Here is a 25,041-nt window from a genome sequence, read left to right as displayed (position 1 = left end):
TACTGCACTTACTTCTTGCACTTACTCCTGGGTATACCATTTGAGTTAAATGAGAATTGGATTATCACCATCCTTTTAAGGCATTTGAATGTCACAGTGTAGCTGAGGGAAGAATGTAAAGAACTGCAAAATAACTTGAGAGATGAGGGGTTTAAATGGGCCATATGTGTGACTCCCCATTTGCACTTTGCACTCAGCTCACCAGCTCAGTCCTCCCTGCCTTGAGCACTCCTGTAGCCTCCCTTCTATGCCGGTCCTTTCTGGTCTAATGAGGAGGGAATGAGTACGTGCAGCAGGTGAATAAACTGAGGCCCAAAGTGTTTGACCCAGTCCATTTTTATTTGCTACACATTTATTGTTCAGTATTTATTATTACTTCTTGTTATCTTTGCAGTTACTTGATTGGAGTAAACAAATTGAAAGCCAGGTAGAGCTGAGTATGTGGAAGACAAAGTCCCCCCAACTATATCCCACAGTTAACACTGAACAATAACATGAGGTGTGAGTGTACAGTTTCCTATCTAGTAAGAGGGAGGCCCATTAGAGGCTACAATTTGTGTTTAAATTCAGCTCTGAAAAAAATTAATAAATTCAGCTATACCTCTTTTTTCTAGGAAAATATAATTAGTTTAATGATTTCTGGATTATTAAGCAATCATATTTAATGATTTTTTAGTCACATATTCCTATTGTGTATTTATATAGTGACACATGTACACATGCATAGATACTTTTATACTTAATGTTTTTTCTCTTTTCATCGCAAAGGTGCAGCATTGGTGAGGAGGGAGTCCTTTCTTAGCCTTGATCTGCTCCATGATGCTGTTATCAGCTCTGCCTCTTGCCTGCAGTGTGACTTGGAGCAAGTCACTGCCCTACCCAGAGTCTCGGTTTTCCTGTGTGCATAATGGGGTGATCACACCAACCATTGGTGTTGCCAACAGTCAGGAGTAGATGAAAAGCAACTCAGGAAAGGAACAGATGCTCTTCTATCTTGTCTTCCACAGTGCTTCTCCAACTTTCCTCTCCCAAGGGCGAAGGACAGACTTTCTCCGTGAGGTTCTACAGCCACCAGGATGAGCTGTAACTCAGTGCAGATTTTGTATCATTTAGTAATGTAGCTGGGTCTAACCTAAAAGTGATGTTACTGGTGTTTAAATCTTTTAAACTTGAGAGCTTCGACTCATCTCTCAGGCTTCTGCAGTACCCTCTTGTGCCTCTACACTTCCTTGAGGGAGTTGCTGGCATATTTCCACATGACCCCCAGGGAGTGGCATACCCTCATAAAAACCCAAGCGGTCCTGGAACACCTCTGCACATAGCTGGGGAACCAGCACACCCCCCATACTGTGCAAAGGTTTTTATACTTCTATATATTCCTGGGGGGCTAACACCTCTGCAAACCCTTGGGGTGCTGGCACACCTTTGCATAACCTCTGGATGTCTTTGCCCACACTGGGGCTGGTGTTTGAATGAGGTGCTTGCTCTGTTATAGCAAGGGCTGGTTTGCTTGAGGGTGGGTGGTGAATGCGAACTCGTGCTTCATCTATGCTAAAACTTCCAGAGGACAGTTAGTCAGGAGGCCCTCTCTTTCCATCCAAGAGAAACCGCTTCCAACCAAGTGTGTCCAGCCGGTTCTTTTCCTTTAAGGGTTAAACAGATTCTTATTTTGCTTATCTTTGGAAATAAAACAATGTTTAAAACTAGTCAGATCAGCAAGGCCATCTGGTGGGGAGCACGCAGCTACTCCCCTTTGATTGTGCCACCTCTGACATATTCATTCTCGGGTGCCATTGTTCATGTGCAACATCATTATTTGCCGTTGGTTTTGGATGTGTGAGCTCTGTGTCTACTCGAGACCTTTTGTCTCCATTTGTACTGAAGGCCATCTGGGTTGGCCATCTCTGCTGCTCAGTGGCTTTGAGTTGTCCCTGAAGTCAGGTCCTGGTGGGCAGGAGGAGTTTGGGACCAGAGCTACCCTGCTGTTTTGGGACTAATATGTAGTCTGTGTGCCATTTCTTTTCATTGACTTTCTATTTGTATCAGGGAAAAATTATTGGAAACAACTGGAGTGGACCACATAGCTGTGCAGAATTGCTGCACAAGAACAAAAATGACCCCTACTGTGAAAATGTGTGATTTTTTTTTTACAGATTGTTAAAGTTTGATGTTGCACATGTTGGAGCCCTTGGAGGCAAGCAAAAAAGAATAAGAATTTTTCAAATGCCCTAGGTTCCTGAGCTCACTGGGTCCGAGTGCTAATGCTGAGCCTTCCACATCTATTTTGAGATGAGAATGAGAGTCTCAGTGGTGAAAGGGGGTCCCATGACTACTTAAGGAAGTTATGGTATAGACAGTGCTTAGTTCAAGCCTATGGATGCCCTGTCTGTGCCAGGCCCAGTCTCTCCTACCTGTGCAAGTCATACAGGGGAGGAGTTGTGTAGCATTACATTCTTGGAGTCACACTTTCCCAATATGTAAAGTGGAGTTGACACTTGTACTTTTCTTTTGGACTATAATGGCATTTAAGCAGGATGCTGCATGGAAAACCCAGCCTGGGGTCTGGACGCAAGGAAGCCGCCAGTTGTTAATAGCTGGTGTCACTCTCATTACAAGCAGCAAGAGCTCTGCATGTAGATTGCTGGGAACTCGTTATATATTCTGAGTTTCTTTCTTCTCTCATTACTTTAGAAACTGATCATTGAGTGCCCACCCTGGACAAGGCCCTGGACTTTGGCTGAAGGTGCAGTCCAGCTTTGCTTGGCCTGGGAGGCCAGTAGCCTGAGAGCTGAGTGACAGCCGACACGTTACTCTGAGAGCCTCTACTGGTGACAGCTGTGCTTTTGTGGCACATGAGAAGGATCAGAGGTTCTGCAGCCAAACTGAGCTGTAGTTGGATTTGGCTCTACCACTAGTGAGCTGTGTGACTCTGGACAGGTTTTTAATCCTGCCATGCCTCAGTTTCTCTCCTTGAACTTGGACCTTCCCATGCCTACCTCAGAGAATTTCCTTTTCCAAGGGTCCTAGGACGGTACTCAGGGAGTGGCTGACTCTGAACTAGTGTGCATTTCCTTTTTCCTTTACTGTCCCTGGGGTCACTGGGTCCACACACAACCTTGAAGTACTTCCTGGTTCTGTGGTTACTTAGTCACCTAAAGACATTTTAGTAAGTAGACTTCAAAGCACCTACTAAAGTAAACACATACTCATTTATCTTGAGTAAATTTTAGCTGAGCCGAAAACCATAGACTGTGGACAGACAAGTTTGGAAAATTTAATACCTACTGATTTGAATTACCACTGGATATAATAAAATGAGTGCTCTCAAATAGTTTTTGCCCCATTAGTTTCAGAAAAAGAAAATCATTGCTTGTGTCACCAAGACCTTTAGAGCCTTTCGGGTGTACTGAAATCACGGTGTGACAGCTAGTGTGAACATAGTTGCAGTCTCTGGTCCATTTTGTCCGTTTGAAGAGAAAACCTCAGTATCCCAAGCATTTCAGAGACTGCAGCATCTGGCTATAGCACAAGTTGCTGGAGCCCACTGCCATATTGGAGAAGACAAAGAGACCCCTGCACCCTGCTATCCTGGCTGCCAGGGATCTGTGTGGTTCTATAAAGCTCTACTGTTGGTAGAATACCTTTGCCCTCCACTGAGCAGAGCTGGCTCTTCTGCAGATTCTCCAGTGTGGGGTAGACTATGAGGCTGTCCTTGGAACTGGCTGTACATCTCTGAGAGAGGCCATTTCTGGAGCTCTAGGACCTTTAACTCTGGAGTAGCTGAGCGTTAGCTCCTGAGAACTGGACTATATGTTTCTGGTATCCTTTACCCCAGAAAATGCAGGTCCTGCACAGTGTACGTGATTGATCAATTTGTGCGAAAGGGCATTGGACTGCTCCTCAGGAAGACACTGCTGCATTTTGAATTAACTGTCCAATGTATTCAGCAGCTAACAAAGCAAGTGCCATGATAGCTTCTCAAAACCATGGGTGGGTAGCTGAGCAGCCTGGGAAGGCAAAGCTGGTGATGACGAGGTGGGGCAGGGAGGTGGTTATTAAGCAAAAATTAACTTCCCATCACATCTGTGAGTTTTAGAGCTGAAGAGCTTACCTACTGGGAAACAGGCCTGGAGAGAGGTTACTAGCTAGGCTAGTGACCAAGGCAGGACTGGGATATCCCTAGGAAAGGAGCCTTGCTGAGAAGGTGACACTTCAGAGGCTCTGAAGTTTCCAATGCACACTGTTAAAGAAGCTCCCCCCTCCCCCTACCAGTGCCTGGGCATCTGGTGCTTCCTTGCAGGACCTCAAGTCATGCAGATCCCAAGTTTGTCTCCTTGATGTACAGGAACAGAAGTGTTGTGGGCTGCGCTCCGAGGCTTGCCTGCTGTATGAGGGCAGTTCCATTCCTCTCTGTGGTGGTCTCAGCTGCAGCTGACTGGCCCTGTGTCTTCCTTCTTCCCAGCCCCCAGCCCTTGGCCTGGGCCTTCTTTGCTTTCTGTTGCTTCTTCTCCCTGCCCCCATGCTTGGCTCTGCTCCTGATTTCTTGTCTCTCTCCTGGTGCATGCCTGTTGCCATCCCTCTGCGCAGCCTGGAGGAGACATGCCTGAGTGATGAATAGAGTCAGAATTGAGACAGTTTAAGACTCAGTGCCCCAGGCGGACAACGCACTCTGCGGAGAGTGAATGAGACAGCTCCGGTTTTTTCTTCTTCCCTCCTGGCATGCTTCTCTCCCTTCCCGGACCTGCATCTCTGTGAGACAGCACAACTGTTCTTTAGCAAGAGATTCCTGAAGAGACTGGAATGCTGCTTGGAGAAGCTGCCGGACATGGCAGAGCAATCAGCAGAAGTCAGGATGGGTTTCTTGTTGAGATATGAGGGTGGGTGGCCTTTCTGTCTTTTGCCCTACCCTTCTGTAAGGAGCTGGGAAATGTAGAACCAGGCTAGGATTCAGTTTCCTCCCTGTAAAGAGCAAGACTGGACAAGCAGCCCAGGTTTGACCTGGGCTCTGCCTGCACCCACCACTGTCTTTCATATTGTGAATGACTGCCCTAGAAATTCCCAGGGGTCCTCTATGAATTTCTCTCTGCCACCTGTTGCCTCCCATCTTAAAGTAGCTGGCTTTCCCTAGACTTTGAGGGTGGACATGGTTCTAGAAAAACTGATCTTCTTTGTTTAGCAATGAAACAAGTTCTGCCTTGTATGGTCACTGTGCAGGGCTGGTCTTTTCCAGAGTTGTCCATGCAGCTGTCCTTGGCTCTTCAAAGCTACTGGCTCTGTTGGTGAGGTAAACTCTCCAAAAATAATTCAGAAAATGTGTCATTTATAGAGTCTTGTGAGGTAGGTGTAGGGCTAAGCATTTCAGGTATATTACCTCTTCACATTCTTTTGGAAGACCATGATATTTTTTATTGCTATCTTACAGGTGAGGAAACCAAGTCACAGGATGGTCAGGATGGTTAAATGTGTTGCCTGAGGTCATAAAACACTTATATAATTGAACTAGATTGAAAGGCAGGTCTGCTAAACTCCAAAGGCTAACATAATGCCTTACGCTGACTGCTTGGAAACCAATTTTGCTATACGCTACCGTCTTTCCACTGAGTTGAGAATAACTGGATTCCCTGGGCAGGGTTCCCTGGGCAAGATGCAAGGGGGTAGATGGCTACAGATTAGGGATTTGATCTCCATGGAAATGTCTGTTTCTTATAGATCTGGTTGATGGAATTTCAGAATGCTATTGTTAATCATGTTAGAGAATCCTTACTGTGGACAAAGCGTGGACAGTGTCCCAGGCATCAGGAAAGATAAAATTGGTCATAGAAACCACAGGGATCTGATTAAAGACAAGGCTTGCTCAGAAGAAGCAAGTGAGGAGTTACAGTAGCTCTGAAGAGAGGACAGGAGGAAGACCTTCTCATCAAGAGGTGGGAGAATGGGATCAGTCATCCAGATGACTGAGACAAAACAGCTGTGACTGTCATAAACACATGCATGCCAGAAGATATCTGTTGTGTGACTTTGGGGCAGGTGTGTCCCGATCTGCAATCAGCTCCCATCTGAGTTTCCAGCATCATTTTATCGGATCAGCTTGTGGTGTTAGCAAAGACATTCTTTAAGGAAAAACCCACTGATTCAATAGATTCACTGATTCTCTGGGTGAATTGCTTTGCCTGAATTGCCCCTAATTTGGTTTACTGGAACAAACGCACTTTTTGGAACCCATAAACCTACAGTTATTTCAGTTTAACCTTAACATCTTTTGTTCATAACCTGTAGCAGAATGTATCAGTTTTATCAGGTGGTAATCTATCTGTGAACAACCTCATAATTTTGAACAGCAGCTCTTTATTCTTTCTCTCCTATCCCTAGGGATGGGCTGGGGTCGTCTGGATGCCGGCTGCCTCAGCTGGGGCTCAGCCAGGTAGTTCTGCTACGCACATCTCTCATCTTTTAGCCCCACCATGTTCTCCCCTGGCAAAAGCAAAGATGCCAGAGGACAGGTAGACATATGGCATGTCTTAGTGCCTGGGCTTATGTCTGGCACATAGTTGTTGTTGCCTTATTCTTTTGGCTGGAGTTAGTCAACCAATTTAAGCCAAAGGTTGAAGAAAGAGTCTACTCCTTCAGTTGATGGAAAAACAAAGTCATTAATGAGATAGAGAGCATGAGTACAGGGTGGAATAAGAAACTGGGCCCAGTAATTCAAACTATCATAAACAGTAATAAATTATCAAATACTATGTTAGGACAATGCATATGTAACACTAGCCAACATTTATTGAGCTCCTACTATGACTAAATATTCTTTGAAGCACTTTACTTAAATTCATCTAATGGTCCCAGCAGTGTATGATATAGTTATTTCTAATTTAAATCCAAAGAAACAGGGAGAAAACAGGTTTGAAGTCCTGTTCAAGGTTCAGACTGGGCAAGCTCACTCCAGCAGTCAGACTCTTAACTCCAGTCTTGCACCTGATATCTTGCTCACAAGGATGTCATTTGGAGAACACAGAGGCCCAGATAATTTACTCATCTGAGATCACTAGGTACATATGAATTTGGAATCCTGACCCTCATGACCACTACTCTTGTCTTTTCCACTATACTAGAGGCTGTTGTCCATCGAGGTACAGCTTTATTCTGCTTACTGACTGTGATGTTGTTAAAAGTGTGAAACTACAGGTATAAGACTAAAACTGCTAATTCTCTGCTTGTACAGAACTCTTCAGCCTTGTTAATGTGTTCTCATTCTCAGTGACAACCTTACATCTTTGAGCTAAATGTAAAAAAATTCCTTCACTTGTTGATTAATGTTCTTTGGAAAAAAAAGTATTCCCATATACATTGCCCAAAGAAAGATGTCGGCATTTAGACATACTTATCAGAAGAAGGCTTTGTGTTTTAGTAAAGGTTAATTAAGACCCATCAAATTTTTTCCTTAAAACATAAAAGTAAAATAATGTAATTAGCTATTTTTTTCCTATCTGTCTCCAGAGGGCAGATGTAAATGTTCTTTCCAAATGAAGCTATTTATTTAAATCCATCTGGATTTCTTTTGAAGTTTCATACATCTTTCTTCTGCTATATCAGCTTATAGCTACAATAATTTATTAAGTTTTTCCTAGGGCGAAACTGGATGCCCTTTATCGATCTTACACCAAGGGGGCATTCAATTACCTAATCTAAAGCGGTATTTCTGGATCTCTCAATTACAATTTTGTTATAAATGGCCTGCTAATGATGCCTGAGGTACATAGGTTAATAGGGGGCATCCAAGCAAAGGCTGGGTAATTGAATGCTTTCTATTTGGAGACTGTTATCTGATCTTTCACAGTGGCACCGAGTTCCCACAGTTATAGCATACGTCCATAGGGCACATGGAGCCCAGGCTGAGAAGTAATCTAACTGAAATATATACCTGGGTGCTCTGGCTTATTACTTGAATAGCAATGCCAAGAGGTTGGTCTAATCTGAGTTGACTGGCACCCGATGTGGTTGTTGCAGATGGGTGAAGTGCATGGGGGCCATTCATTAGTTAGTTTTCAAGGAAGAACTATCTGAGCATTAGGTTTCTGAGATGGCTGTTCCTGGGATAATCTGTGGTATATGGAAAGGGCCAGTTAAGGAACATGATAGCAATCCATTTTCCTTCCAGTCCAGTCACATTAATTTGATCATTCTCCACTGAATTGGGTCACTTAATAGCTATACATATTTTAAAGTCTGTTTTGGAAGAATACATAGCATGCCTCCCTGTCTCTACTTGGGAAAATTCCGCCCCTTACTCTTGCCTTCTGGGCTGGTCCTCCTTGTCTGTATGCTTTCCGCCCGCTACCAACCCAGGCCTCCAAGGGCTTATCCTCTAACAGTACTCAGGAGCATTGGCTCCCCAACTTCTTTCCACAGTGCCCTGCATCCCCTGGTCCCTGTGGGGCCGCTTTGTTGTCACTGAGGCTTCAGCTCAGTGTCTCTCTGAAGTTAGTTCCTCTCTGGTCATTCTGGGCGTCATACCCTTTCCTCTAAGATAACAGTACTCACCCTGTGGGTGACAGTGTTCCTCTCGCCCCGCCCCTGGGCTGAACATTTGAATATGTCCTCTGAAGATGTTTTCTGGTTATCGCATCTTAGGGCAGGAGGGCTACTAAAACCCAGTAAGTGATGATCAGGGGTGCTGCTAAACACCCTGTAATGCTTGGAGTAGTCCCACAGCAAATGATCTAGTTCAAGCACTGTACTGCAGCACTGAATAGCCCTGTTTTGATTTTTTTTTTAACCTTTTCATTTTCTTCGTAGCCTTTTATCAGTCCCTGAGATTATCCTACTCATAATTTCTTAATGTCCTGCTGTCCTCAGGTCCTCAACCCTGGTGGGACAGGAGTCCAGATGGGAAGAAAGCCCCTTCTCTTTCTCACCTTTGCACTACTGCATCCATAAAATGGACAGTTTTCCAGAACCCCTGAGGCTCTAAGCCCTTCACTTTCTAGGATGCCAGCAAGTATTCCTCTGGCCGTAAGATGATTGTTTTTAATCAGTTTTGTTGAGGTATCTTTTACATAATATACAGTAGCTATATATTTTGTTTAAACTTGTGAGTGTAAGGTATTTTAATACTTTTTTCAAAGAGGTCCCCCAGAGGGGAAACTTCAGTGCCTACAAAATTCTCCAACAGTCTGATGCGAACTGGGGAGTCCTACTGTTCAATTCAATTCTGACAGCAACTTCCTGGAATTTAAGAGCTCAAAATCTTGAGAATTCCTCTGCTTTACATATCACGCTCAAGTACTGGGTCCCTAGGGAACCCATACTTCTTTCCAAATTGGTCACAAAATTGGAGGGAGGGCACTTTAACAAATTCCTGCGTAGATTTGGAAATTTGCTAGAACTTGGGCTCAGAAGTGCTTTCCTTAAGATCAGCAGGTTATCATGGAGTTCAGGAGTATCCAATTGGAGAGATGCCTGGGGCAGGGGCCAGGGGCAGGGGGCACCTGGAGCATCCTGTCCTTGCTCTGCATGCTACCCATTCATGGGTCTCCCAACCCCAAAGCTCTCTGAGGATCCCTGTTTAGCAGTTTTTGTGAAGGTCTCATTACAAAGGCATAATTAACTGATCGTATCACTGGTCAGTGGTGATTACAACTTGATCTCCAAGAGTTGAGGAGCTAGGGTAAAAATTCCAAGCCTCTAAGCAAGGCTTGGTCTTCCTGGTGATCCTCTTGCATCCTGAATCTCCCTGGGCGGGAGGGGGGGGGGACCATGAATCACCTAATTAGCATAAACTAGGAGTGCTTGAAAAAAGTTTATTAGGAATATCCAACTGTTCTTATCACTCAGGAAACCAAAGATTTAGAAGCTGCCAAGCACTGGGGATGAATATGTGTGTGTGTGTGTGTGTGTGTGTGTGTGTGTGTGTGTGTGTGTGTGTGGTTGTCTGTATACACATTCCTATCTTATACTGGTTCAGGTTCCTATACCTGGATGTGCCTGGCACACAGCCTTCAGAACATATCTGCTGAAATAGTGAATGACTAAATGATAGGAGATGATGAACAAATTTACTGTATTTGAGTGTTTTCTAAAGGCTTGTAAATCATCTTGAATTGTCTTCTTGGTTATTTATGTTTAAGAAATGAGCTGTAGAACAGCCAGTGTGGCCAGAGGTGCAGCTGTTCAGAGAGATGTGTGGCCAGGCATCACGTTCAGTCTACCCCTCACCCCAAACTTTGAAAGTATCACCCCTCAAACCCATCAAGTTATTTACATTGTTTAAATAGGACACCTTTAGTTTTGGTTAGAAACGTTTTGCCCATTTTGTTGTATTCATATTATGTATATTCTTGTCTGTGGCTTCAAAGTCCATTTTGTTTGTTTGTTTAAAAAGAAAAAAGAGTCTAATTAGCCCTTCCACAGCAGAAAGGCAGTGCAAACCCTCCTGCGGAGCTCCTGATGGGAGTCTCATTTTAAGCCAGATTTGGCCTCCTCTTCTATACGTGAAGGAATGTTTTCTTGGCTTTAGTGATGGAGTTTCCAAGTAGGGGATCTTGCCCTTTTGTTTCTTTGGTTTGGCAAAATTGTTTGTACCCAGCAATGAGTCAGGGCTGATTGAGCAAGTTGGAAGCAGAGGTTTGAGCCTTGAGGTCCCTGATGCGTCTGTCCAGTTGCCCTAAGGGGATATAAGAGGAGACAGTGGAATCAGATGTAGGCCTGGTCTCCTGGGACAGAGGAACAGGTTCTCCCCCTCTTTTCTCTACTCTGCTGTAAATACCCTACCTGTGCCCATCTCTCAACTCAGTCCTTCCTGACCAGCACTTTTCAGACTTGAGACCTGAGGGAGAAATTCAGTGGCCAATTATGTTTCACAAATTCTTGTATTACGTTATTCAGTATGGACCTTCAGAGCTTTGTGGCTACTAAAATCCCTGTTGTAAAGAATTCTGTGTAATTGTGTCCATCCCACCTTTTCTCCAAATAATTTAGTCAAACATACTTGCTGATGGCACATAGAACATTTTGAGTGGAAGACATTTTCAGAAATACTGCTTGGCTATTTTTTGACCAAGATAATTCAAGAAAACATGAGCTTTTGGTTCAAGAAAAGTGAAAATTTCTCTTAGTGGATCTTGATTTTTTCAGTCCTCTAGTCTGTTTAAAAAGAAAGGCTCCATTGAAGGCTTGTTTGTTGGCACCTCTCTAGGGACAATAAAGATTTTTGGAGGAGAGGATGTGTGCAGAGTTGAAGGTGAGTCTGCCATCTTTAGGTAATTCCAGTCCCTACAGAAAAAATGTGACAGGGGATCTGTTGTTTTTTTCATTGCACTTCAAATGGTCTTGGCATTGACTGACAATTAAAATTTATAATATAGTTGACGATGATATTATTATTACTAGTTATCTACCTCGTATGGGATGCTAAATATGGGTCGGACATTATGCAAACTATTTACATATATATTAACTAATTTAGTACTTGTTACTGATTTCTAATGGACACATTTATTATTCTAATTTTACTTGTGAGATATGTAAATCAATAAATGTAATCCACCATAGCAATAAAGCCAAAAGTAAGAATGACATGATCATTTCTATATATCCAGAAAAAGCTTTGATAAGGTCCAACATTCATTCATGATAAGAACCTTACAGAAAATTGGAATAGATGGTCTTTACCTCAATATGATAAAAGGCTGTCTATGACAAACCAACAGCCAGCATCATATTAAATGGCCCAAAACTGAAAGCCTTTACCTTAAAATCAGGCACAAGACAAGGATGTCCCTTATCACCTATTTAATATAGTACTGGAAATACTAGCCAGAGCAATTAGACAAGAGAGAGAAATAAAAGGGATAAAGATAGGAAAAGAGGAAATAAAATTATCATGATACGCTACATAGAAGACCCCCAAAACTCCATTGAAAGTCTCCTAGATATAGTAAATAAATTTAGCAGTGTAGCTGGATACAAAATCAATACTCAAAAATCAATATCGTTCCTATACACTAACAACAAAATCACTGAGAGAGAAATAAGAGAAGCCACACCCTTCACACTAGCATCCAAAAAAATGGAATACTTAGGAATTAATCTCACAAAAGAAGTAAAACATCTATACATGGAAAATTATAATACCCTGAAAAAGAAATTGCAAAGGATCTCAGAAAATGGAAAGACATCCCTTGTTCATGGATAGGAAGAATAAATATTGTAAAAATGGCCATTTTCCCAAAACTGTTACACAGATTCAATGCAATCCCAATGAAAATACCATCAACATACCTCACTTCTAAATCATCTGGAAATTACTCCTAAAATTCATCTGGAACCAGAAGAGATCTAGAATAGCAAAGGCAATTCTAAGCAGCAAAGGCAAGGCAGGAGGCATCACAATCCCTGACTTGAAGTTATACTACAAAGCAACTGTAATAAAATCAACATGCTACTGGAATAAAAACAGATCTGAAGATCAATAGACTAGATTAGAAGATACAACCACAACTACAAACACACTCAGCCACCTTACCGTTGATAAAGAAGCCAAACAGGTTCACTGGAAGAACGACAGTCTCTTTAACTAATGGTGCTGAAAAAAACTGGCTCTCTATATCCTGAAAACTAGAACTAGACCCATGCCTATCACCATGTACTAAATTAAAATCTAAATGGATCAAAGATCTGAATATTAAAACAGAAACACTAAATCTGTTGGAAGAAAAATTGGGTAAAAATCTTGAAGACATAGGGGTAGGTAGAGAATTCATGAACAGGAATTGAATCGCACAGGAAATACTTCCCAGGATCAGTACCTAGGATCATGTCTTAATAAAAAGTTTCTGCATGGCAAAAGAAATCTCTAGCACAGTGAAAAGAAAACCCACAAACTGGGAAAAAAAATCTTAGTGAACTGTCCCTCAGACAGAGGTCTTCTGTCTAAAACATATAAAGAATTAAAAAAAATCCAACCCTCGAAATTCAAAGATCCAATCCAAAAATGGGCATCTGAGATGAATACACACTTCTCAGATGAAGAAATACAAATGGCAAATAAATACATGAAAAAATGTTCATCATCATTAGTCATTAGAGGAAATGCAAATTAAAACCACACTGAGATTCCATCTCACTCCAGAAAGAATGGCCAGGATCAAGAAAACTACAAACAACAAATGCTGGAGAGGCTGGGGTGGGGGGAGAGGAACTCTCCTGCACTGTTGGTGGGAGTGTAGACTGGTGCAACCATTGTGGAAGTCAGTCTAGAGATTTCTCAAAAAGCTGGAATTGGCAATCCTATTTGATCCAGCTATACCACTTCTAGGCATATTCCCAGAAGAACTGAAAACATGATACCACAGTAATATATGTGCACCCATGTTTATAGCAGCACAATTTGTAGTAGCCAGATCTTGGAAACAACCTAAGTGTCCAAAAACTACGGAATGGATAAAAAAGTTGTGGTATTTTTATACAATGGAGTACCATGCAGCTATAAAGAGTGATCACATTGAGATATTTATAAATAAGTGGATGCAACTTGAGACCATATTCATAAGCGCAATAAATCAAACTCACTGTATAGTCTGCCTAGTGTAAGAAATGGTGAGAGTACATAAAATTTATGGTAATCATGATTCCCCATTACATTGCTTTGGAATCTTACAATGCTTCATTCATTAGTTGGAATGGTTTTATTCTGGGTTGTTTGATTTTATTATCTGTGATGGTATGAACAGATATTTTGAAGAAAACAAGACATTATAATAGCCAGTGCTGATTTAATATCAACTTGTTTTGAAGTCCTACCATACTTTTGTTCTTCTGTTTCCATTGGTTCTATCATGTAGTATCTTATTGGATTTTATCATGTGTGGTAGTATAAACAAAATTTTATGGACAATGGGATAATATAGTAACCATTGTTCATTTTCTGTAATTTGGTTCTGAATGCCCTGTAATACTTTCATTCTCTTTAATGGTTTTATGCTATTTTTTTATGTTTGATACTATTGTATATGAAGGTACGCTCAACTATTTCGAGGAAAGAGATATTATGGTAACTACTGTTATATCGGGTTGTCTTGTGGTGAAATACTGTGTTGCTTAAATTGTTCTGTTCTGTTCTGCTTTGTTATGTCCTCTTTTATTTTAATTTTACTTGTGAGGAAACCAAGAGAGGTTGAATGGCTAGCTTAGGTCAGAATGCTGGTCATTGGGGTCTACAAGGGCTAGAAACCAAGTAGGTTGCCTTTTGCTCATTCAGTACTCCTTGTATAATATCTACAAAGAAATGTCATTTGGGAAACAATACATTTTACAACCACAGGACTGTGCTAATGGATTTTTAAGAATCATGTCTTCCCTAGGAGGATGAAAATGAAAAATTGTTTCAGGGTCTGAAGTATTCACTGCTCAGGGGAATATTGTACATTGGATTTAATTGCTTAATAACTTAAAGTCAAATGGTTTTTCATATGATACACTCTACTGAAGGAGAGAATCATTTCATTGTTTCTAAATTTTCATTAACTTTTGCTTCCAAAACTGATATTAAAGGCTAGTTCTATGTAACAGATTGGGAGGGTAAGGAAGAAAACCCTATTTACTCTGCTTGTTCTCATGCTATACATCTCTATAATTATTCTCTATATTTTTTATATAAACACCACTGATGTTTCAGTTCATCTCTCAAATTCATAGCTGTGACTGCCCAAATTTGAGAATGATTGCAGAGTCCTGGGTAGGATTCTAAGCTGTCATAATTTAGATGTGTGATGGCAAAGGTATTAGAGAATATGGGAGGGAGGTGACGGTGCACACTGTGAGGTGTTGGACATGATGCCAGTTATTAGGACCACATTTAGTGGCAGAGGTTGAAGCCCAAAGCCACGCCCAAGGACCTGGAGCCTCCCTTTTATCCTGTATGATTTTCTTGACTTACTTGTGACCATGCCAGTTTGGCTGAAAGTAAGAAATGAAAAAGAAAAATGAACATCTGTTTTTTCCTGGGTTTTGACTGTTACTACATCATGTAATAAGTCTCATTTTATTTATGTTCAGGTAATCTGACCATTTAAAGCATTTGTTCTCAATGAAGAGGAAACATCCCAAAGGGACACAGAATGCAAAAGTAGAAATCTTCCCAGCATCTCCATGGATACTGTGTTGGGCCATTTGCCCATGAGAAGACCATGATATCTTCAAATCTCTGGTGTGTCTCCATGTTCTCCAGTGATACTGTTCTTCCTTTTCTTTGTGCAATGGGAAAAACTTGAAGGACAGGCAGAATTACTCCTGTACTCCTGACAACTTCCACATTTCAGGGTCTCCAATGGAACATGACAATTAGAGATCACTTCCTTTCGCTGTCTTTCAGAACTGAGCTAAAGAATGTACTTCCTTATTCTCTAGTGGGTTGCTGGCTGCTCATTTTGATATTTTTTTCTGTTGCCTTTGCTTTCTGACTATCTTATAGAATCAAAAAAAGTCATTAAGATTCCCAGCACGGTCACACGTGTCCGGACGCCTTGGGGGTCTGCCATGGCTCACTAAGCCAGCAGTCCAAGGGCACTACCATGAGGCACTGCCTTAATTGCTGCATACAGTTGTTACCAGACAACGCACACAAACAGAAGGTTGGCTGTCAAGAAGGCCTCCAGCACAGCCACCAGGCGTGCCCCACGTGCAAAGGAGAAAATAAAATTCTGTTTCGTGTAGACAGTAAGCAGATGAACTTGCTTGCTGTTCTTGAAGTGAGGACCGAAGGGAATGAGAACTGGGGAAGTTTTTTGCGCTTTAAAAAGGGCAAGAAATGTAGCCTTATTTTTGGACTGATAATAATGACCTTGGTGATGGCTTCTTACATCCTTTCTGGAGCCCATCAGGAACTTCTCATCTCATCTCCTTTCCATTATGGAGGATTCCCCAACAATCCTAGCTTGATGGATGGTGAAAACCCCAGTGATATGAAAGAGCATCATTACCAACACTCTTTAAATAATATTTCATATGTGAAGGACTATCCAAGCATTAAACTAATTATCAACAACATCAGAGCCAGGATCGAGTTCACGACCAGACAGCTCCCAGACTTGCAAGATCTCAAGAGGCAGGAGTTGCATGTGAGTAGCACTGTGTTGAGCTCAACTGACTGATTTAAAAAAATGATATATCCTTTCCTATCGCCATCTTTGGGAACACAGAGAATGACTGAAAATTTTCTCAGCCATAGCAAGGATAATCTGACAAACTTGTGAGTCAGGACACACTGTTTATCCTATGGGACACTCAGAAGGGAATTTGATGTTCTGAATGGCCTAGATAGAAGTATTTAAGAACCACCTTTCCTCAAAATTGCATTCTAGGACTTCTTGCTTGGAACCCAGTAGTGGTGGTTAAAGTTGAGTTTTCAGTTCACCATCATTTAGAAAGCTGAGTGCAATTTGACTTTTTCTTCTGTTTTTCCAAATCTCTATTTTTGATTCTAAAATTGATTTAAATGTAAACTAGTAAAAAATTTTTCCACCTGTTTAGATTGCCGTGTGTGTGTGTGTGTGTGTGTGTGTGTTGTGTATAGTATATAAATCATGGTAGAATCAAATTGCTTAAACTTTTTATCTTCCCTATTCAAAAAATTCAAAAAAAAGTTTTAAAAATGTATTTTGGAATAAAGGAAACATAAATAGCCATTGGCTATCTACTAACTTTAGCGTTCTTTTATCTTTGAATCATTGTGAAATATAGTTCAACTCTGAACACTGTAATCCAGTTTAGGGCACAATTACACTGTGATTAGAATGAGTTTTCACTAATTGTTCTTTTCCTTTGGCATGTTTCCATCCTTTGTTTCATTTCAGATGTTTTCAGTCATCCCCAGTAAATTCCTTCCCAACAGTAAGAGCCCCTGCTGGTATGAGGAGTTCTCTGGGAGAAACACCACCGACCCCTACCTCACCAACTCCTATGTGCTCTACTCCAAACGCTTCCGCTCTACGTTCCACGCCCTGCGCAAGGCCTTCTGGGGCCACCTGTCACATGTGCACGGGAAGCACTTCCGCCTGCGCTGCCTGCCACACTTCTACATCATTGGGCAGCCCAAGTGTGGGACCACTGACCTGTATGACCGCCTCCGGCTGCACCCGGAAGTGAAATTCTCTGCCATCAAAGAGCCACACTGGTGGACTCGTAAACGGTTTGGTTAGTTCCTTGTCTCCTCTCATTTTGTTCTCTCTTTCATTCCTTCAGCACACTTCAGAGCTGGGACTGGGGCCAAAGTGAGGCTCCCTTAGGAAGCAGGACGGGAGATGAGAAGACGTGCTAAGATACAGAGATCTGACACTTCATCTGCCACTAGGCAGTTGTATTGGTCCATTTTGTGTTCCTGTACCAAAATATTAGAGGTTGAATAGTTGAAAAAGAGATTTATTTGGATTAAGATTCTGGAGGCCCCAGGCCCAAAGTATGGTGCTGAAGATCTGGAAAGAATCCCCTGGCTGCATGTCAGCATTGCAGGGAAAGGAAAACGGCCAAATGCAGAAGCAGCTAAGTGCTGGGTGGCTTCACTTTGTAATAAGTCACTTTGGGAAGAACTCATTCACCCCAAGAGTTTAGCATTAATCCCTTTCCAGGCAGTATACCTGTGACCCGATCACCTTCCACTAAGCCCACTTCTTAAACACTCTGTCACCTGTCAACATCACCACACTGGAGATCAACCTTACAGCAAATGAACCTTTGTAGAACACACTCAAACTGTTTCCAAAACATAGCAACGGTTTATAGGCAAAGACCCACAAGGGTTGAAAGCTAGTTTCTAACCACCTGAAAAGCATTGATTGATTACTAGCTGTATGCAGAATACAGACAGGTGTGGAATGGGCAGCTCTTGTCCTGAAGAGTCTTGGCTCATGACTGGTGGTGAGCAACACACGCTGGAGTCTTGGTCAATAGAAGCAACCCACTTGTCTGGGATGGTTGATGCCTAGTTCTGTGCTATTTCACTGGCGCCTCCATATCTGGTAGAAACACAGATGCCTTGTGCCTTAGTTTCAGTGACTGACTTGTTTGCAACGTATGTTTTGGTTTGAAATCCAAAAGATAAAACACTGGCGATCTTCCTTTCCATACCTTTTTCCTGCTGACCCTGGACACCATCCTTCTTCTCTGTAGGGTGGTTTCTGCTCCAGCCCAACCCTAAGCACCCTGTAGCCTTCTGCTTACTGTTTTCTCTCCATGACCTTTCCTTTCTGCCAGGAGACATTTGGTCACTGGAGCAAAGGGTGATACATGGCCTGTTGTCTGCCAAAGTCTGGGTGGGCCATGAGGGTGTTTTTTGCATAAACAACCCAGAAGAGAATCTTAAAAGTTTTCCTTAAACCAATTCTGAACATGTTTCCTGAAAAATGTTTGATTTTATGCTTTTGATGTTTACCCTGGTATCAGCAAAAATAGAGTATATTTCTTTATTGGAATAACAGTGGCCACCATAATAGCCAGCGTTTCATGTCCATATGCTTTTGTCAGACATATCTAAATACACTCTCCCACTATTGGGTGCTCCCTAATGAAAACTGGGAGGAGAGAGGAAAAGCAGGGTGTGCCTTGGAAGCTGGTATTCAGTGTCACCGTGAACCTCCTGTTTTTTGGCCATTTATATTGTCTTTCTACTTCATAGTAACTTTGGTAGCTTCTGTTTGGCAATGTGTTCTTAAAACGTTTATAAGTGAAATTGACCTTTTTTTAAAGGCAAAGGATAAATTTAGGCTGCATGTGGCCAATGCCAGAGTCTGTTTCCACCTAGTTCACCTTACTTTTTCAGACAAGTAAATGGTAGTCTGCTTGACCAATGAGGTCAAGAGGTAGAATACCAGGCAGATGCTGATTGGGCCCCAGTGAAGAAATGTACCATGCAGTTGATTGAATGCTGTTCCTCTTGACTGGAGGCCTTGTCATCTTTTCTTGTTTGATAATATCATGTGGATCCTGTATGCCATTGCTGCCTGGCCACTTTGCTGGTATACATGTTAGCCATCCCTAAACTCTAGCCCTCCATATAAACACATTTATAACCCTTGAATACACGTGCCATCCTTTAAGCAGCCAGCCATTGCCCAGAAGTGTTGGTGTCCTCTACCCCTTGAAGTGTACATGCATTGCAAGAAGAGAACTGGTAGGCAGAGGCCCCACCTCTACCCCATGTACCCCTTCTTGATGCTTACCTAGCCTGAGCCTTTTGCTGCTATAGCTGGACTTGTTAGAACTTTCTCTCCTTCTCTGGCTGCTGTAGGAAGCTACCACCCTATCAGTGGCAACTTCATCGTCCAATTTTTGCTTCTTGCTTTCTGTAGGAATTGTCCGCCTGAGGGATGGACTTCGAGACCGCTATCCTGTGGAAGATTATCTGGACCTCTTTGACTTGGCTGCACTCCAAATCCATCAAGGACTGCAGGCCAGCTCTGCAAAGGGGCAGGCCAAGATGAACCAAATCATTATTGGTATGGCTTCTGGGGACCCACCCAAGATTAGAGGAAGCAGCGGGTTCATATTCTGGGTTGTGTCCTCTCTGCCTCACCTCAAAAGCATTTTCAGATGGCTGCAAATGGTCACTGAGCCTCCACTTCCCTACCTGGCCATCACTCTGTAACTCTTGCTCCCCTGTGAAATGTTCACATCACTTGTATCTTTCTATGAAACAGAAATGTTTAGTCAATTTTCTAATTACACGCAGACTCAAGGACAGTTGAAGTGACTTTTTAAATGAGTTGCTGTACCTTTATTTTTATTTAAACTAGGCAGACTTGACTCCCTTTCATAACTTGCGGGTTTAAGTTTGGATGGAAGGTCATAAATACAACCGATTAGGTGTTGATTTCATATTCAGGCTTATGCGGTCCCAGCCTCTATGACCATGTCTGCACCTGAATTATTCATGGCACCGGGTACTAATTGCTGTATAAATCCTTCTTCAAGCTAAGGACGTTGAGCATTCAAAATGACTTTTTTGATTTATCACTTGTTTTAGAAATTTACAAAAATGTTTTATTAAAATATATACTCATTCTTTTTACATTTATTTTTATTGTATATATTTAGGTGTACACATAATGTTTTGATGTACACAGTGAAATGATTACTATAGCCAACAGGTTAACACACTTGCCTCTTAGATCCTACTCACTCCTCTTCCTTTGATGATAGCAACACCTGAAACCTGCTTTCTTAGTAGATTTCAACTATATGACATGACATTATTAGCTGTAGTCATCATACGGTGACTTGTTCATCCAATATAACTTTGTAGTGAATTCAGCTTGGGATAAGGGATTTATCCACTGATAGTTTCTGAATGAGAAATTTAATCATTCATTTTGCTTAAATTGGCTACCTGAGGCTGGGATCTATTTTTTATTTTTCTCAATGCGTTATATTTTGATTCTTCAAATTAAGTGAATCTCTTAGCAGGATAAATTGTAGGCAGCCACTTGAACAAGGATGTTTTCTTGTGATGCTTATGGCTAAGGAGAGGCATATGTGCCTAAGTCTGCACCGATTCCTCTTTTGTTTTTAAACTCAAAAGTTAAGTCATTGGGAGACAGTGAGATGGTACCCTGTGTCTTCAGTAAAAACTGGGTATTAGTTTTTCTTTCTCACAAATTTAAGGGTCTGAACACCCCAGATGATAAATCTGATTAATATTTCCCTGTGAGTCCCATAACGTCCTTCTGGGAATATCTCAGGTTTTATGAAAGAGCTAAAAACTATTCATCTTAGGAACAGAAAACAGAGACTTAGATAATGAATGGAAAAGGAAAGCTTTCATTTAGTTTTCTGATTTTAGTTACTGCTAGATTATAAAAAGAACAAGAAATAAAAATACCACAGTGATTTTTACTTCAAGGAGGGTTTGGTGTGCTTAACGGTAGTCTCATGGTGTGATAGGAAGGGTAGAGTGGTAAATGGAAAACTGACGTCTGGCTTGTGTGTGTCGTAGTCAGCTCTGTGCCATGTGACAAGTCAGACTTTTGTCCTTGAACTCGGTCAACATGTCTGTAAAATGGAAGAGTTAGATCAGATCAGTTCTAATCTTCTCTTTGCCCTGGAACATGATCTGGTTTTGCTTTTGTTCTCCCTTCCAGTATCCTTGTCAGAGGCAGGAAGTTCTCTTGCCTGGGGCCTGTGCATCAGAGCGGGCCTCTGTCAGTCTAGCAGTGAGAATACAGGAGCCTCAAGACTTAAGAGGCGAGACTCCAAAGGGCTGGGACTTTTGGCATCTTAGTAAGTCCCTGCATCTTTGCACATGGCATCATGCCCTGTGTCTTCTTGGCAACTTTACATGGTAGCTGATAGCTTTTGAATTGTCTGTCTTTACCATAGATTGTGAGGTCTGATGAGGGAGGGTCCATGTCTGTCTGTCTAGTTTCCCTCTTCTGTCCCCAGTTGAAGCACGATGCAGGGCATAGATTAGACATCACTTGCCTGTCTTCTGGATAGATGAATGATGAGATGAACAGATGGACAGACAGCCTCCTGGGGAAATGGATGCATGGTTCTGTAGTTTAGAACCAGTTTCTTTTTGAGATCTGACAGAATTTGTGCTAATGTAGTTTTAGATACTTCACTTGTCTTTTATATTCCTTTACTCATTGCGAGTAGACTTTTCAAAAGACTTCTGATTGACTTGTCTATCTTGTATCCTAGAGTATTATCTCTTTTAAAAAATAAGAAAAGAAGAAAGGCCAGAACAGAAATGTTCATCTGACATTATTACATATCCAACAGAAGAAATGGGGCTTTGCTACCTTCTTGTGTGATTATAATGTGCCTATCAGTGACCAAAGAGACTTAATCTTTTAATTCAGATTTTCCCAGAATAAGTGCCTTGCAGATTATTGTGTAGCACTACGCATGGTATCCAGAAATTATATCACTGACTGACTGATTTGCTTTTCTTCCTAAATCTCTGAAAACAGTCCTAAACGAATCATGGAGTTTAGTTCAGTTTTAAAGAGTCTATGCAGTGGAAATGCCTCTGTCTCAACCTCACCACTGCCCTCCAAGGTAGGCTTCACATTCTCATCCTTCAGCCTCCTGAACTGTGATAAAACAGGGGCTGGGATCTGTTCACACAGCAGGATAGTGGACCGATAGTCGTGTAGGAGACAGACCTTGAGGCTGAGACCCTGTGCTTCTAGCAGAGCATCCTTCTCGTTAGACCTAGAATGTACTCCATGACTATTAGTGTTCCAGGAATGGTAGACTAAGATTGCTTCTGGTTTCCTAGTGATTCTTTTAGAAGGAAATCATCTAGCATATTCGTAGTGGGCCTTTAAAATACTGCACAGCTATGAGCTACCAGCAAAATTAAATGTTGTGAAACTGAAGGGCTTCAAGGGCTGTGTTTTTGTTCACCCTGAATAAAGAAGCTCAGGAGGAGGCATTCAGTGTTTCATGGACTCCTGGGTTTTCAGATAGAGTAGGAGTAGGGTCACTGCTGCAGGGGTGAGCACCAGTTCTGTTTGCCCTTGAGTCCATCTGCCAGGGATGGCTATGGGCTTGCCTGTCATGGATATTTAGGAGGAAGAATGGGAGCTGGGCTTGGCCTCCAACACACAATGGGAGCCTGCACTCTACAGCCTAGCAGCTGCTCATTTGCGGGAATTTCTATTTCCAGGGGAAGCCAGCGCTTCCACCATGTGGGATAACAATGCATGGAGTTTCTTCTATGACAACAGCACAGATGGAGAGCCGCCTTTCCTGACCCAGGACTTCATCCACGCCTTTCAGCCAGATGCCAAGCTGATTGTCATGCTCAGGGACCCTGTAGAGAGGTGAGTGAGTCTTCTGTTTGTGGTTGGGGTGAAAAGAAAAGGTGCTTTGGAGACCAGTGTTTCCTTCCCATCACAAACAAGATTTTGCCTCTATTAAAAAAAAAAGATAAACAGGCCTAACTTGCACTATCACTGCTATTTCTAATGTAAATATTATTCTGGGGACAGTCTTCCCTCCCTTTAAACAAATCTCCTTAGCAATTCTGACACTAATCTGTGGGTTGTGGCCTCTGGCATCTTTGACCTGGGAATGTGGGAAGGTTCCTGGGGCTGTCAGGGCTTCGGATCATTCTCAAGATCGGGGATGTGGGGCTTTTCCTATTGTCTAACTCCCAGAATTCCATGTCTCCTGACTTGGCTGATACCTTTTGCCTCTTCAGTTGTGAATGTGCTTGCTTCAGCTTTCCTTGAGACCAAAAAGAAGAAATAAGCCAGACACTACTGCTTTGCCTTTAAGATCTGACCAGTCCGAATGGGGCGAAGCTAGTGTAATACTGAACAGATAGTTGGGAGACAGCCTGGCCAGCTCAGGGCAATGTGGAAACCACTGGTGATGCCTGTATGGATCACAGAAAACTGCCAGACTCTTAATATTACTTAGTCCGGTGCTCGCTAAAATACTACCGTATCAGACACATGTGGGCCTCCAGTCTGTCCAGCATCTTCTGAGACAGGATTTCCCACCCAAGATGACCAGTGTAGGCAAGGATAGCTCAGTTTTTCTTATTTTGAGAGCAAGCCTGTCTTTTGGGAATTTTTATACTTTAGTCCCATTTCTTCTTTGTAGAGCCAAAGAAGTCCAACTCTAGTACTTTCAAACTGGGAGATCCTGTCAGATATTTAAGCAGAGATACTTGTCTTGTGTTTCTTTGGATTCAATGTTTTAGTATGAGTTGAATTACATCCTCCTTTCTGTAAAATATATGCTGAAGTCCTAATCCGTATATGTGACTATGACCTTATTTGATTATTGGATCTTTGCAGATATACTCAAGTACTGTCCTACTTTAAAATACAGAGAGAATGCCATGTGAACAGACTGGAGTAATGTGGCCACAAGCCAAAGCATGCCAAGGATTTTTGGCAACCAGGAGGAACTAAGAGACAAGCATGGAGTAGAGTCTCTCCCCAAAATGTACCCACATGCTAAATGTACCCACACTAGGATTTCAGACTTCTGGTTTCCTGAACGATGAAAGACTATATCCCTGTTATGTACCTATGATGAATGACAGTTTATGACTAGCATTAGGATAGCCATACCCCTGACTCTTTCCTCTGATATAGCATATCTGTCTGGCCTCAGTTATAATAGTTAGTTTGTTATAGAGATGTTGGAAAATACACTGAAAAATTATAAAGGAACACTGTTTTCAAAAACACCTATAATCTTCCACTCAGATAAATACTATTTGTATTTTGTTATATTTTCTTCCAGACTTCCGTTCTGTGCAGTGTAGTGTGTATATGTGTGCGTGTGTGAGCACAGCTGGTGAATATGCAGTCTTGCCTCTTGCTTTGTTTAGATTTGTTGCTCCAAAGAGCTTGCTTGAAAGTTCACACTTGTGTTGACCTGTTTGTTTCTGTGGATTTCTCAGAACAGATCTGTCTCCTCTGAGTGTGACTGGTCAGAGGAAAGCTATACTGTCCCTCCCTGGGCACACAGCAGCTCACTTGGGGCCATGGCTTTGGGCAGCTGCTATGTGTGGTTTCTTTGGCTGTCTATGTCTCCAAGCCCCAGGAGCCCTGGAGACTGAGCAGCCATGTCCTATAGTCCATTCCTCCCAGAGTGGGCTGGATTCTTTGGGCCCAGAGGAGCTGACCTAAAGCCATGGGTGCTCTGTGTAGACAAGGTTTCGTAACCATGGATGGAGGGGATGGGCCATCAAGGAAACCTTCCCTTGCCACCCGCTGAGGTGTTTTCACAGCTGCTTTGCTCCCTGTTACTACCCTGTGGTGGTCCAAGTTCACAGGATGGAACATTGCTTGTACTTTCTGCTCAGGTCTTCTTGTCACTTCTTGGTTTCCAGTTCTGAGGAAAGTCAGCCTGCGTTCAACTTCAGGGACTAGATAGAGTGAAAAGAGCCAGGCTTGGTAGCTCCCTGGTCAGAGTAAGAGCCAGTTTGCCTTTTATGTGCTTCTGTGTGTATAGCCCTTTTTTGCCCTGGAGAGATGGAGCTCCCAGTTGTTTGGGGCTGCTGGAAGGGCCATGGTTAGCTCCTGA

At 42.3% G+C, this 25,041-nt stretch overlaps 1 protein-coding gene across 4 annotated transcripts in view; it reads left to right on the top strand.

The window, feature by feature from the left end:
• Positions 1 to 25,041, top strand: part of Chst15 (carbohydrate sulfotransferase 15) — an 82,890-nt gene that overhangs the window by 33,323 nt on the left and 24,526 nt on the right. For all 4 annotated transcript variants that reach the window (XM_063244894.1, XM_003479619.5, XM_013143591.2 and 1 more), the window contains exons 2-5: positions 15,052 to 16,112; positions 16,848 to 17,187; positions 19,338 to 19,484; positions 22,661 to 22,817. In XM_063244894.1, coding sequence (XP_063100964.1) covers positions 15,567 to 16,112; positions 16,848 to 17,187; positions 19,338 to 19,484; positions 22,661 to 22,817 — 1,190 coding nt within the window. In that variant the 5' untranslated portion in view covers positions 15,052 to 15,566. The remainder of the gene's footprint in view (positions 1 to 15,051; positions 16,113 to 16,847; positions 17,188 to 19,337; positions 19,485 to 22,660; positions 22,818 to 25,041) is intronic.

This window comes from Cavia porcellus, unplaced genomic scaffold (genome assembly GCF_034190915.1).
Source record: "Cavia porcellus strain 051 isolate PalLab524CR breed Dunkin Hartley unplaced genomic scaffold, mCavPor4.1 scaffold_2, whole genome shotgun sequence".
In the NCBI taxonomy this organism is placed as follows: Eukaryota; Metazoa; Chordata; class Mammalia; order Rodentia; family Caviidae; genus Cavia; species Cavia porcellus.
Note: the sequence above shows the minus strand (reverse complement) of the source record. Positions and strands in the feature narration are given on the sequence as shown.